The sequence below is a fragment of the Oppia nitens genome, unplaced genomic scaffold, assembly GCF_028296485.1.
Source record: "Oppia nitens isolate AA-2021 unplaced genomic scaffold, nextdenovo-longstitch-racon4-pilon3 scaffold1_pilon_pilon_pilon, whole genome shotgun sequence".
Lineage (NCBI taxonomy): Eukaryota > Metazoa > Arthropoda > Arachnida > Sarcoptiformes > Oppiidae > Oppia > Oppia nitens.
Genome location: NW_026533199.1, coordinates 4,571,652 through 4,588,872, shown reverse-complemented (window position 1 = coordinate 4,588,872; position 17,221 = coordinate 4,571,652). Strand labels below are relative to the sequence as shown.

Here is a 17,221-nt window from a genome sequence, read left to right as displayed (position 1 = left end):
TTATAATCATATTATTGGAGAAAAAACTTTTTTTGAATGCATTGTCGTTGAAAATGTCATTAACTCCATTCCCCACTATTACAACAAATTATATTTTTGTATATACAATATTTATGCGTTGCTCTCTCACTCACCCACTTAGTCCCTCACTCGCCCACCCACTCACTGTACTTTTATTATTATTAGTGCCTTAAGCTTGAAGTACACTGTATTTATGAAATTTAAATCTAAATACAAAAGTTGATTGCATTTAAAGAGATGCTGATATATGTTGTTTATATGATTATATGGTACATGTAGTGTGTGTTACATATAGGCGAGTCCCTGTCTTCCCTTTTAGCACTTATATGAGTATATAATATAAAGTATATTATTATATGGCTGTATATCCGTTGAGATTTGATTTAATGATAATTTCTGAGCCGAGGCTGACATTAACATTGAAAACGTTTGCTTCACTTTAACAGTGCATTAGATGAGTGAAAGAGTAGTCTTTATCTATAACTATGAAAAGTAAGGACTGATTAAAGAAATAAAGAAAAGTTTGTCACATATTATCTCAATCTGTCTAATAATTACATAACATTATAATCAGTTGTAAATTATTACCAAATATAAGTGACAGTACTGACAGCTAGAGTGTCAGTATATTGAAATTATCTTTTAATACAACAGTTATACTATACTGTATTTTTATATACAGTAAACACTAAGTGACTAATAATACGGTAGTTATATAAAGTATCTGTAATGAATAATAGACATTTAAAATAAATATATACAATACAATACTATTATCAATAAATCAAATTCACTAACTATTAAATTTTATAAAATTATATAATAAAATATTCATTGCCAAATTTGTAAATATAAAATAAAAATTTATCAACAAAAATATAATATTAATGAAAAATATTTCTTAAGTCAAATGCTCTCTCTCTCTCTCTCTCTCTCTCTCTCTCTCTCTCTTTCTCTCTTTCTCTCTTTCTTTCTTTCTTTGACTTATCAGAGTAACAAATAATTGTATAAATAGTGTAAATACTAAATTATTTCTAAAGGTTAGTGAGAGTATAGCTGTCCGTCAATTGTAATAATATAAATACTGTAGTAATAATACTACATATAAGTACTATTTATACAATATATTGAGTATTGTGTTTTGTATGGTATTTATACATATGATGGTAATTCACCGGAAAAGGGACAACCGTTTGATCCAATGAATTATGCAATGGAATGGAATTATTTCAATGCACTGCACAATGACAACAGTCATTGAGTTACCGGTGCTCTACTTTAGTAACACAACAACAAAAAAAAAACGATAAATATAATTACACCGAAAAGCTACACAAATATCCCATTGAATTTGGTTGATATAAATCCCTATAGAAATGTTTGTCGACATCAGGCCTTTACTTTATCTCCTCTACCGTCACCATTGACTGTCATCCCCTCACTTACTCTTTAAGCTTCATAAATAAAAAAGACTATTTTCTTTGAAATAACAAAATAATATAAAAGATATTTAATTTTAATACAAATCTCAAGTTCTAAAAGTTTTTAAGCAAAATAAAAGTCATAAAATCTCATAATAGAGATTAAATGTTTGTTTCTTAACTACAATTCAATGAGAAAATTATTTCCCCAAATAAATAATTGGATTCCCATTTAATAAAGTTTTTTGCTCTCAAAATAACATTTTAAACATTTAACAAAATTGTAACTTATTTTATGAGTAAATTTAAGGTCACAAAAGCTATTTTGTGTGAAACAAATAAATATAAATTAAATAAAAATAGTTTTTGGGAATTAATTTTAAAAACCATTACAAATACAGAATTAAAAAAAATAAAAACAATTTTCAAATATTAAATTAAATTTATATATCAAATATATCTTAATCTGCAGTTATATAAAAATGTAATTAAAGTAATATAATGTTGAAAATACTGACATATAATTTTAAAATACATTATTTAAACGTTTATAAAACATTTACTACTGGTTTTTCTAATTTTAAATGAATTTAATGTAAACATAATAATAACCACAAATTTATTGTTCTTATATTAAAGTAGTAGTGTTTATATTTTATGGTAAACTGCATTTATCCGTATAATCAACAAAATATTAAAAATTGCAAATGTGTTTTGGACACACCTGGATAACTATGCATTTATTGTTTTGCCATAATTTGCTAAATAAATCTATCGGTTTGTGATGTCATGAAAAGGGCAAACAATTTGAGTTAAGTAATCGATTTTGTAATTTGTGTGCTTCGGGTGCACACTATCTGTTAATACTCTCCCTGTCCTCTATATCTCACTCACTCCCTATTGCTCTTTGCCTGTAACTCATGTCAACTGAAAAAAGTGAACCAAAAAAATACAACAAATGAGAAATGTTTGCGATATTGGTTTGTCTGTCTGTAACTACAATTGATGAGAGGGCTCATCACAAACCAGGCATTCACCTCTTGATTCACTCTCACAGTACATGAAATACATTACTGAGTGTATGAGATATATCGTAAATGAATAGACATTCCGACAAACATCTGATGGAGATTTGGATCAATTCATTACATTTGTAAAGAAAACATCATTAAATCATAGGTCATTTGCTACCAGAGCTGCGGACGACCCTAATGTCCAAATGTAAAGCACGTCATCCGAGAGAAAAAATGAGACACAAATATAATATGGTATGTAATATGTATTGTGCTTTAAAGTCATGACCGGCATATATATAGCTCATCACTGATATTACAACACCAATATGTATGTCTTGAGACCACAGAAATAGCACTTTTAATGCTATTCTAATGTTTGGTAAAATTAATTGCAAATAACAGACATTCACTCAAATGGCATAAATATTTTATTCATTTGCTAAGTAAACAAAAAAATTTATGAATCGAGAGGAAAGATATGTGACAATCGACCAATAAATCTAATATATTATGTAATACTAGAAGTATTGATAAACAATAACTAAAAAGATCGGTAACTCTGATCAGGAGTTTGTGTGGCGGGAGTGTTGCCTAAGTCACAGTCAAATGTGTGGCAACGGGTGTACAAACAAAACACACCATCACATCAACAGATGTTCTCTAGTAATGAGACTATCATATAGTGTACAGACATATGAATCGGTATATTATTTGTAAGTTGACAGTCACTACATACAGCTGTTTATTATTTGTAGTGTAAAATCTTTTTAAATGACTGTCCAGTCTATAGTTTAATGCTATTCAAGTGAATCACATTTCGCTAAGTATTGGTTACTATACTATGAAATGTTGGCTTTGACTAACTATACCTTTTAAAATGATAAGGTTTACCACTAAATAAAAGTCTCATTGATGATGATTGTATAGTATTATGGATTGTTAAACATAAATAGTAGTGGTTATACACACCTATTATTGTATGCTATGCTTGAAGTGTGTGTACATTACAATTGTTAGAAAACTTTGGCGAACCCTACTATCAGTTGTTTCTCAATACTTGAGTTGTTTGTTAACTATTTATTTGTGATAAAAAAGTTTTGCTTCTAATACTTAAAGTATAAATTTTATCGATTGTTTATATATCTAGAAAACAACTCATTATATAGCATATCTGTAAAAATTTAGACAATATATTGTATAGAAAAGTGGATTTGCCGTTTTAAAAGTGCAATACATATCAATATAATGCTTTGCTTTTTACTCAATATATCTCTCGATGGGATTTAAGCCAACAGTGCAAAAATCGATACCAATGAGAGTTAGACACAAATAGAGGTAATGTCGAAAAATGGCAATAATGTAGTCATACGTAACAATGAACTACAATAGAGTCCACTGGGAAGGACACAAATTATGAAAAATGGCCACCAAGTGAGCCGATAGAGAGAGAAAGAGAGAGAGAGAGAGAGAGAGAGAGAGAGAGAGAGAGAGAGAGAGAGAGAGAGAGAGAGAGTATTGAATTCAGTGAAACGAGACCTAACTCTATTGCAAATATGAGAGAGCAATGATCGCATCGATAGATACATTGATACCAACAATCACTGGAAACACTGTAACAGCAAATACAACATTGAATGAGTGAGAAGACACACACATTCATAACAGTGACCACAAAAGGCAATGCATTATAACATTAATATTTATCTTTATGTTTTCAATTCATATATTTGATATATTTATATGTGTATTCATATAGTATATATATATATTTAATATAATGTTTTTGGACCATCAAATTAATCAAGTATTATAATTCAAAATTGCAAAAGGAGTTGAGAAAAAAATTTATAATTATAAATAACAAATAAAATAAATACAAGAAAAAAATAAGTGAAATCAAAATGAAATGCTGGTTGAGATTTATAAAAATGGCAAAAAGTAATCAAATTGACGGAGGGTTGGGTCATATTCATCACCGGCTCCGACAACCACTACGTGAACTGATTGCTTAATGAAAGTATCGGTCGATTATATAATGTATTTTGTTTTAAATAAATTCAATTCTAATATAATATCTGAAGCACTGGTATGCATAGTTGAGATGGCAACCATCATCTCTACCTAATCATCATATCTATGCATTTGTCATATGTATTGACCACTATTAGTCTAATGAAGAGCTCAAGTAATTATTATTAAATGATTAATAATCACAAAATTAGTCATTTTTATATGTGTATGTATGTGTATGTATGTGTATGTATGTGTATGTATGTGTATGTATGTGTATGTATGTGTATGTATGTGTATGTATGTGTATGTATGTGTATGTATGTGTATGTATGTGTATGTATGTGTATGTATGTGTATGTATGTGTATGTATGTGTATGTATGTGTATGTATGTGTATGTATGTGTATGTATGTGTATGTATGTGTATGTATGTGTATGTATGTGTATGTATGTGTATGTATGTGTATGTATGTGTATGTATGTGTATGTATGTGTATGTATGTGTATGTATGTGTATGTATGTGTATGTATGTGTATGTATGTTTGTGTCACGATTGACATAACTGAATACAACGCCTTATTATTTAAATGAGATATACTGTACTTTCAAATAAATCTCGGTTTCAAATCATTGATGATTATATTATATAATATGTAATGAAAATTATTAAATGCAATATTGTAGTAAAGGGCAACATATTTAATGATTTGCATTTACAACTAATAATTTTGTGAATTTATCTGAATTATTAACATAATTAAAATAAAACAATTTATTTCTTTTATGTCATTACCTATGTTAACTTAGACATATAATTAATACAATCAAATATAAAGTTATTTATTTAGTAATTTGTAAAATCATTTTATTTATGAATTATATTATAACATATTTATTTGATTTAATAATCAAAATATAACAATTGTTTTAAAACGATGCCAAAAAAATTATTAAATATCAATGAAATTGTGTGATATTGTATGGTATGGTATGGTATGGTATGACAGAGTTATGCAATGTGTTGAAGCATTAGGATGTGAGCGCACACATATTGATTTAATATAAGCAGTACAGGGAAACACATTGAAGGTGGTAAGTAAGGCGTGGTAAGTGTATAACTAAATCGATTAATGTCTGGCCACAAGAGAGAGCAAATTGTATTCATGGTATTCATACTGTCTATGACTGGGCCTACGGTATGGTATGTTATTTGGCAGAGACTACGGCTCGTGCAGTGACTGAATGCAAAAATGTTGGTTACATTGCGTGGCATAACTCAATCCAATTATAACGAGACTAAAAACTATGAAAACATTTTCATATCATTCAACATTCATGTACTGTATATATACAGAATCGTATTAGTAATTTTTTGAACACATATTTGTATCAAAATTAGTTTTATATTTTATAATAGTAACCGTATCATCAAAAATAACATTTTCAACTCATTATAGACTTTCAAATGTTATAAATAAATGTTATAATAAATAACAATAACTTAGCTATGCTGTAGTATAATAAAATACAAGCTATCTCTCTCTCTCTCTCTCTCTCAATGGTTAAAACATAACTTTTGAATTAGAGTATTGAGATTTATGTTAGTTGTGTGCAAAATATTTAAATTTGTTACACTAAAAATATTATTAAATAATATTTATATTTTAATAGCAGTGATTGGTAGTATATAAAAGTTTGAAAAACATTGAAAATACAGTATATATAGATATTTATGCTAACATTATACTAAACATATAGAGAATTGATAAGAATGATCCCCGAAGTAATGTTTTGTATGAATTATATTTTTTTAAACTGTAGTTATAGTATTGTAAAGCAATTCTTGTATTTTATTTTTAGGTTTTTATTTGCGAGCATTGAATCCGTTAGTTTAGAGCGGGATAGAGATCACCCACATTGCTATAGACGACTACAAAGAGATGAGTAAAAAACAAACAATGAAAATGTTTATCGACCTTATATTGCAATGTAATAGAGAACTGGTATATAATAGTAGTGTATATTCAATAAATATAAATGTATAGTAAAAGGCATACAATACAAGAATAACACCGTATATATCAATAATTTATTGATGTGAAGGAGTCATGCATTTAGGATAATATGGATCTGTTATCAGATATTACGCCTAAAAATGCAGACATTATCTCATGAATGACTCGTTCTGCGTATACCAAGGATTTCATTTTATTGTATATATTGTTTTGTTGGACACTATTATCGCAAACATTTATTCCCTCTCCGTTACTACAAATATTAATAATATACAATATATTTCCATATATTATATAGAAATACTATATATTACAACTATATCAGTTAAGTATATTTACTCAAATGTAATGCCAGTTATGAAAAGCCAAGCGTTTATGTTTAAAATTATAATAAAAATATAAATTATAATAATCATAAAATTAAAAAATAAAACATCAGAAAAATATTTCTAAACAGTGTGTGTGACTTATAAATAAAAAATGTGCCAAATTATGTGAGAGTGAAACCTGGCTTTTAATCATTATATTAGTTTCAGTATTCAATTCACACAATCCTTGCAGTCATAAGACTTAAAACTTCATGTCGTGCTGTGAAATGCTATACTCAAGAGCTGTAGTTCTAATGGCTATAAAAATAGTTAAAATATATCCAGCAGTGAATGCAATGTCCGACTAAACTGCCAGACACTGCAAATACTAAGAAATAACAGCCCTCTCCTTATATACAGCACAGGGAGGGACAGCAATAAGGAGAGAAAGAGAGACCAGAGACTTATTCTGGGAATAATTTTTGTTTTGTATTTATCAAGAAATAAAAACAGAAATTTTAAGAGCAATGATATTGAAAAACATTGAGAATTGGATATAGAATTAGAAATGAGTGAAAGAGAGAGAGAGAGAGAGAGAGAGAGAGAGAGAGAGAGAGAGAGAGAGAGAGAGATCAATGATGGTAAGCAAAATAAATGAGAGCCAAGTTTTAATATGATGTGGTGTTAGATTGCAAACTAACACATCCGGACATTGAGTTATGGACAACATATATGAGCTGACTTATAGAGGCGACTCAAATAAGAATTATTGTCAATTGTTTGATATATATACTATATTTTACTCCCTTTCCACTTCATCTGACTATCCGTTACATCCAAAGGCGACAAACACAACACTGTTATATAGTGACTGATTTTTTTTGGCAAATTCTTATTTTTTATTATATATTTTGTGAGATTAATAACCATTAGTGAGACAAACAGTATATATTATATTTGAAAAGTACTGTTCATTAGATTAATTTTGACGATTAATCCGACTCTGTTCTCTCCAAACCAATTACTGCTACTATCGGTTCAAACAAAAAGTGATTTGTATTTATATAGTTAACGAAAAAAGTTTTAAATCTCACAAATATTACGATAACACATGAGTTCAAGCAATTTAAATGACTGACAGAATAGGTCTGTTCGCTTCTGTAATTGACATAACATGTGGCCCACAATCAACATCAATACAAAAGTTCAGACACACACACACACACACACACTAACATATACCACAATCTCCCGATTGAATAGTTAATTGGAGGCAATGGCACGTGTTTTCTTATGCATTCAATTTAAATGGACTTCAAATTCAATGCCTATTGAAAAATGTTTGTTATTAAAAATCAATATTAGTTACAATTATCTGCAAACTAAAGCATATTATAAAAGCCTAACATTAAATCATTTAACATATAAACTAATATATAATTTGACTGAAATAATGGTCGACTCAGTGATAGTATAGTAGAGTCTGGGAAATAAATTTGTCGAATGCAGTGAAACAGTGGGAGCACTCAATCATTAGACACACAGTATGACCACTACTATAGAGAGCTAACGGTGCCATTAGGATAACTAGTAATCATATCGAGTAAAAAAAACTATGATCAACATAACTGAATAAAAGTTATGTTATAATGCAATAAATATCTGTAAAATATATTATATTGTAAATGAAATGAGATCATTGGTTTTCAATTATTTTAAATTATCCTACTTTTAAATTGTTTTTCGAATTTAAAAATAAAAATATTTCAATATTGATATTTTTATGTATTTAGTATAATATAATTTGAAAGATAATTTTAATAGTCATTGATTTAAAAAGGAAGTCTATATACTATTTTATCTCATGAATAGCATTATTGTGTAAATTATAGATTTATTTTTAAAAAATATTCTCTCAATTATTGATCGCTTAGTTAGACTGTTAGTGACTGAGTTTCATAATTTACTGTAGTATTATGTATTAACTTTTAGTGTTAAACATAATACCATATTTGAAATGAAGGAAAAATAGTGAAAATTATTGTCAAACTATATCACAATATTTTCTATGGTTCCCTTCAATGTTTCGATCAATATATCCATATAATTGCAATTATTTTTTCAAAGTATAATATAATTGAAATAAAAATAATAACAAACAATACATTGCAAAATAAAATATTATAAATTTTTTAAATAAAAGAGAAAAATCTAATTTATTTTGATTAATAATTGACAGAATAATTTCATTTATATAGCAAACAACACGATATATTGTAAAAATCTAATATTAATTGCAAATATAAACACTGAAAAATATATTTAAAGCAACAAAACCACACTTGAAAAGCATTTATTAATTGACAAAAATAAAAGTTAAATAATAATGAATATCATATGAAAACTAAAAAATTACTTTCATAAAATTAATAGTCAAAAAACGAGAAGCTATTAATGAAAAATATAAATATATAATTATATAACTTTAATAGTTATAAAAATATTATAATTTCTAAAATAAATAATTGTATGCATAAAACATTAAATATTAGTATTTTATATATATATATATATATACTTATTACGGTATATAAAATAAAATACTAAAAAATATTAAAGACATAAAATAATAATTATGGTGTAAATATAGTTTGTTAAGAAATGATAGAAATGGTAATAATTCACAAATTAAACTCTTGTTATTAGTGGTCACCAGTTATTGCATTACTAAATATAGAGTACAATCAGAAACCAGCCATTTCTGGACTCATATATCTTCCGGTTTGCAATCGACTCTTTCCTTCCTGTTGTCCGGTTATACAGTTATAGACACACTACTGGACATACAAGAAATGGTATGTCGGTCACATATATACTTAAATATTATATATATATATATATATATATAGTTATTTGATCAAAAAGAGGAAAATAGTAATGTTATTAAGTTTGTTGCAAAACTTTGCTTCCCATTCCTGTAGATATAACTCATTAAATAAAAAGAAAAGTTTTATATAACATTACATAACATAACATACTATATATGGATAGCTTTCTTATTAAATATAATGTCATTTTTCATCAGACAATGAATCCCCAGACGTATACCCATAGAGAAGTAAAAAGAGCACTCATTTTATATTATATTTAAGACTCATCACTATATTGAATATATGATAGTATATGTACTGTTATAAAAAAGGGACAACCATTGTATGGATGAGCCAATAATATATATACGGTATTAAGAAATTTTTAAAAAACTTTGGAGCGAAAAAGTGATTATATATATTTGCAATTATATATAGTTAATGCAATTTTATTTTTAACACTTTATGTTAGAGAAAAAACAATTATTTTTGTTTTTATTGACTTTTATATAATATATTACAAACAATAAAATAACTTTTTGTGAGTAACCTTTCAATTCAAGTCGTAAACCATAACCACCGCTACCACACTGTAATCAACTACAAACATGACCATCAATACCACCAATAGTACGACTAGAACCAGCATTTTTGTAGTTATGGTCTAAATTATTATTAGTTTAACAGTTTTTTACACATCTAACTATCCCTACAAAAGTAGTCTAAAAATGAGTAATTTTGCAATAAAAATATTGGAAATATTTTTTTAAATAAATGTTTAAACTAAAATATGTATTCAAACCAAATTGAAACACCTGCACTGGCAAAACACATACAACATAAATACGGTGTGCCAGTGATGTAGTCATGTTTAAAGCAGTGGTTTTTTTCGCAGTCAGTTGTCAATCAAAAATATAAGGAAATCTAATATTTTCTTTACTGGCATTTAGTTGTTTTTCTCTATATAACGTTTTTGTGTTACGCCTATAACTCATAATTATATACTTTCCTTCAAATGTGTGTGTCTGTCCTTTTATTTTGTTAAGAGAGAAAATTATAACTTAAATTATTAGAGACAGATATACTGTAGTTTATGACCAAAATAAATTGGACTAAAGCGTGAAACAATAGTTTATATATAAAAGATAAACCAAAAAATATATATTTTTTAAAATGTGATAACACATCAAAATAGTTTAGAAATATCTCATTATAATGTATAATTTAATTATATATATATATATATATATATAGTATAATTAGTCATTTAAATAAGTGATAATATAATGCATAGGAAACCTAAACAATTTTTTAGTGCCAATACTGACATTGCCTATAAAATAATATTTAAAACACATATTTGCAATCAGTAGGTATGCAATCAGTTAATTATAAATAAGTTGATTGACTCCATCAGTTGATCCTTTAATTTAAGAAATAGCAGGTTTTGAAAAGGGATTGTAATGTGCAAAGAGCTGTTGGTCTGTTGGCAATGCAAACCAAACCAAGAATGCCATTAATACTGATAATTAGCTCAGCAGGAGATGGATATACAAAAAAGTAATGTATATTTCAATATAAATTATTTCTTACAAATGTTTAAATCATGCATTCAATGCAAATACAGTACACAAACTCTTTTTAGTCAATTATATCACAATATATATGAAAGCAAACAACGAGTTTATGTATTACAGTATTCACAGCAAAGTCCAAACTCTAGACACTATAGAGTATATCAACAAAAAATCCCTTTCAATACAAATCTATCACTCGATAACCTTTGGTTGACATCAAAGTAGTATTTACACCAAAAACAAAAATATTTGCAATTAATATATTTCGATGGATATCATATAAATAGCTATTAAAATTCATGCGTTGTGTCGATAATGAGAAACAGATATTACATTAAATTAAAAAAATAAATGCATTTTCTCTCAATTAAATATATTGTAGCAATCGATTGCTAAACGATAAGAAAGTTAATTAATTTTAATTACAAATTTTTATGAGAGATAAACACCAAGAAAACATATTAATTGGATATAAGAAACAAAAATATATTCAAATAAATTACATGAGAATTCAGTTATATTTTGATAGTAAGCTTATGAAGTAATATATATACATTTTTAATATTTATATTATAAATCAAGTAATCATAATTTCATGAATAACTAATAAGTAATCATAAATTTAATGCATAATAATTGGTTAAATGCAAAAAAATACATGAAAACAAAATTATGATTCCTATCAGCAAAATATTTGCTCATCAGTTAAAGTGGTCATAATTTCATTGCATTATAATTTCATGTATTGTATTTCAAAATCGTTGTTGGTTTTACTATTATTGGCATATAATATACTATATTCTAAACAAAAATTATATAAAAATTATTTTCAAACATAAAACAGTGAAATGTGTTGAATATTTAAATAGTAGAGAGAATCAAAAACATAGCATAACTTATTAAAGGATAAAAATCTCATTATATTATGCAATAAACGGATTATTCAATTGATTTTAATATATAACTGTATATAAAAACCAACATTTAATGCATTTTATGAATAACATGAATATTCAGTTTTAATAATACAGGTATTATTGTAGTTAGTAATATTAAATGCTATAAATATTATTTACTAATAGTTATAATTTCTCTATTAAAATTATATAAAAGTTAACATTAAACACAAATAATTATTTTATAAAATGTAAAGATTTATAAATTTACAAAATGAGAGCAAAATTAAATTTTTGTCAATCAATCAAATAAGTTTTAATGCAATATTGATTTAGAAGTAGAGATCAATTACCAATAAAACAACAAATAGAATGAAAGAGAAAAAGAAAGAAATAAAAGAAAGAAAGAAAGAGAAAGAAAGAGAGAGAGTGAGTGAGTGAGTGAGTGAGTGAGTGAGAGAGAGAGAGAGAGAGAGAGAGAGAGAGAGAGAGGGATCAGTTCATTCAATCAAATATACACTGATTTAGTTACACATCCAATACACAGTTGTATTTAAAGGATGCATCGTTCAGTTACTGTTAGATTGATTTTTACTAAAATTTAATAAAGATTTATATCACTATTCTTAATAAACTTGAATTAACTTCAAAATTTTAATACTAAAATGAGACAAAACAGCAATTTATAAATATAACATTAAATATTTATATGACTCTTCATTAGACTGCATAAATACATTAAATGTTTTATATACTGTATATATATTTATACACTATAACATGTATTAAAAGATTATATAAAAACGTGTTTAATATGCATATATAATATAAGATTTAGCGCCAAATTAAAAGGATGTTATTATTGTTATATAATTTTACAGACAATGAATTTTGCCTCAGTTAAGACAAAATTAAAAATAAATTTAGTCAACAAATTATTATTATTATTTTTTTACATAATATATATTACTGACTATAATCATAAGCCAGAAAACACGATAAATTATAATGCAATAAATGGCTATTTTTTCAGTGTAAAGCATAAAAACAACAAAACATTATAAATTAAAACAAATGCTAAAAAACATTTGTGTAGTGCAAACATTGAATTAACAAAAGTAAATATATATAATTTTGACGGTAATCAAGCAAATAATGATAAATAATATCTATAATATTGGAAAAGCGTATGTATTGTCTCATCAGTGCACAGTTGGTGGTGAACTTTCATTAGTTAAATAGCCAGTGTTTGTGTCTGTATGTATGGTATGGCGTGTGTGTCGTAGGATTGATAGTAAAATACTAGACCTTTAATCACAGTTAGGACTCTAAGTACGGGAGGTTTAATCGCGACATTGCATGCAATTGCAATTGAAATGATACGATGAAAGACACAAAAGTATAACAAAAAGTTTGGCATAAAATTGCAGTTTTTTTGCGTAAAAGCAAAGCATTGTCTGTATTGCTATTTCTTTGGTCATTATTGTCGACAAGAAATGAGTGCCATCAACAATGGTTAGACCCATATATTATTAGCTCCATAGCTGCCAGAGATCTGACTAACCTCTCACTGCTTTCAATTTAGTATTAGTTTCAATGTCTGACACTAACTATTGAAATGTTTGTTTCATTTGGAAAGCACTTCACTATTTGCTTAGCCGTTTTGATTGGGTTTTTGATGTTTAATGAAAACATTGGTAAAGTGATTGTGAACTGCAATATAGGAAATTGGAAGCCAAGGGTTTGACAAAAGGGATGAAAATATATTGAGAATCTCAACGTTTATATGAGGATTGGTTTTGCCAACAATTTTGACTCCACAAACAATTTAGTCATGAGATGACATTACAAAGCACTCTATATATATTATATATGAGATGATAGACTGTAAATGACTTACCAATTATTAACTTGAAGTATAGTCAGTCCTGTGTCCTGAGCCAACTGTTTCTTTTGGTCTTCACTTGGATAGGGATGCTATGAAAACAAACCATTTATAATCAATGTTGTCACTCATATGTATCAAAATTTATTATATACTATATATACTATATATTACTATATAAATAATAGAAATATTTTTAATAAAAATTCTATATTAAATCAAATGTGACACTAAATAATGGAAAACTTGTTATTTTTGTAGGTATTAAACGATAACATTGACTGATAAGTTATTGAAATCGGAGAATAACAATAAGTCTTATAAAATTATAATAACATAATATTTAAAAATGAAATACATATGAAAGGAAAATGTGTAACAAAAAAATGTTTGTAAGTGTCAAGCCTTCAACTCAACTAAATGTTTATTTGTATAAAATCATAGACAAGAGTGTCAGTCGTCAAATGCAAAGAGTTATGATAAGCAAAACTCAACAGTCTTTGTGTTAGTTTGTCTATTCATTGAATCCCCCTTTCATTTGATCATTTCATAGATGTATGACTGTCCTCAACATCACTAACTTTCCCCATTAACGTGTCAACTCTCTCACTCTCTTATCGCAAAAACAGAAATTTAATCAAAAATGTTTGTTTGATATATCCATCAAATAAGCAAAATATATGAATAAAAGGAGTATGTCTTTTGAGTTATCAAAATATACAAAATCTATGTAATATGAAATTAAATATGCCATCATTTATTAAAATTATTTATTATAAAAATATTTTATATAGGCTAAATTTATTTATAATTTATATTTTATCTATTTATATTTACTTAAGTGTTATGCAAAAAAATAGAAATAAATATAATTTTGTATAACTTGAACATATCTATCTATCTATATGTTTATAATATATTACTTACAGTCAAGTGTTGGAAAAGCCAGGCTCTCATGATATTTGTGGCAACTTTTGGGAAAATTCCTCTTTTCTTTTGTCTCTTTTTGCTTCGGTCGTCGTCATCATCTTCACCGGTTCCATCACCCGATCCAATACTGGCGTCACCCATGAATGATCCTATTTTTAAATATATAAAACATCTCATCAATATTTAACTCATTGTAGTCGCTTTAAATGTATAATTTAATAAATATTTTGTGTTATGAGTTATATGTATATGTTAAGAGAGAGAGAGAGAGAGAGAGAGAGAGAGAGAGAGAGAGAGAGAGAGAGAGAGAGAGAGAGAGAGAGAGAGAGAGAGAGAGAGAGAGAGAGAGAGAGAGAGAGAGAGAGAGAGAGAGAGAGAGAGAGAGAGAGAGAGAGAGAGAGAGAGAGAGAGAGATAGAGATAGATAGGCAATATCATAAAAATGTAATCGTTATAATGAGTGAGTCTATGTTGAAGTGCACATCCAGGGAGAGGGCATGAATTGGGTATTCAGTGTTAGCTAACAAAAGGACAGTTTATTCATCAGATGATCAACTAATGTATTGTCAATTTGAGATAAGTTTTTTTCATGTTTTATATATATATATATATATATATTTGGCAAATATATATAAAATACACAAAAATATTAAATGTAACTTTCAAACACTGGGTCTAATGTATTGTGCAATAAATGGCTAAATTTGTTTGTTGTGCGCGCTTTATGTGCCACTTTTGATTGGATTATTTACGGACAATTGCGTCCAAAAAATGCACGTTTAAGTCCCAAAATGCACTGTCAGGTAATATATATACAATAAAGCTAAAAGAAAATCAGCTTAGCTTATGTATACAGTATAATATGCCGATTCAAATGCCGGTGCTGTCAAACTGTGTCTCTTTTTTCTCCCTTCTGTAAACTTGATGGTGAATATTACATTAGTGCACAAAAATGCCCTCTTTTTAGATGATAGTGTAGTAGACTGTGTACAGTCATTCAATCGATGGCAGCTTTAGAGCGCCAACAGTATTGTCACGAATGCCGGGGTATTGTTGGCCTCACAAATGGTACACATTTTTTTCAGCCAATAACCTATGTATACCCTATGCATCTATGCATTCATCTAACCGTCCATTTAAAACATGATATGATATATTCAATATATCCAACTATTGCTCATTTGTCCGTCAATTGGGGTCCCATTTCATTGAAAGAGTCAGTTATAGTGTAGAAAAGGCAAATAAGAGAGAGAGAGAGAGAGAGAGAGAGAGAGAGAGAGAGAGAGAGAGAGAGAGGAAATTAGTGAATTCACTTTTCATTCATTTCTTTTAATATTTGTTAGTACTGTATATTTGGTGACCAAAGCTTATATGACTGACTCTTCAATATAATATACAATAGTTATTATAGAGGTATTAGGGTTTTAGGTTATACTGTCATTGATGATAGTATTTTGTTGTTTCAATTGTACGGCTCTTGAAGTACACTATTAGTGTTTATAGTGTAGTATTGGTGTTATGTTATGTATTGTACCGTATTATATGCCACATCTACTCTTTCATAGTCAATACTCGGTGTGATAGTACACAAGGGATTCACTGTAAAAGTCGTAATCTAAGTCTCCTCTGATGTAATCGTATGGACTATTATGATGAGAGAGTGTGTGTGTGTGTGTGTGTGTGAGAGAGAGAGAGAGAGAGAGAGAGAGAGAGAGAGAGATGTTATACTAGTATATCATTATATCCACTGTTAATGATCATCTTTGCGGCTTTCAATGATAAACAGTCACACATATATTGTTATGTATTTATATTATATCTCATTGATGTGTAATTCATGTAAACCTACTGTCAATTGAATGACGAGTGCTTTTGAAAAGCAATTTAAATAAAAATAATATTTGTTTTGTAATTCATTACTTTGTTTTATGACTGTTTGCATTAGACTAGTGTTCAGAACAACACATTAATTGATTAATTATTAAATTTAGTTATCAAATAAATGCATTAACCGATTTAATATCCTAATAACCCAATATTATATTACATTTGTGTCTCCTTTATTGCTATTCAATTGAGTTATTGTAATAAAACTTATTTATTATTATCATAGTTATTAAATTTGAGTCTTTTAAATGCATACATTATGCGGTAAAACAAAAGAAAACTTTTTAAAATACATTTGTTATTAAATAATATTTACTATATGTATAACAAATGATATATCATTTTTGTTTGTCAGTCAACGTATATTTTGATATATATGTGT

General features: G+C 27.3%; 1 protein-coding gene across 1 annotated transcript in view; it reads right to left on the bottom strand.

Annotated features, from left to right (window-relative positions):
- The window catches only part of LOC128952870 (homeobox protein homothorax-like), a 55,180-nt gene that overhangs the window by 3,514 nt on the left and 34,445 nt on the right, over window positions 1–17,221 (bottom strand). The window contains exons 7-8 of the mRNA XM_054298325.1: window positions 14,951–15,102; window positions 14,039–14,115 (exon numbers count right to left, since the gene is read on the bottom strand). Of these exons, the coding sequence (XP_054154300.1) occupies window positions 14,039–14,115; window positions 14,951–15,102 (229 nt within the window). The remainder of the gene's footprint in view (window positions 1–14,038; window positions 14,116–14,950; window positions 15,103–17,221) is intronic.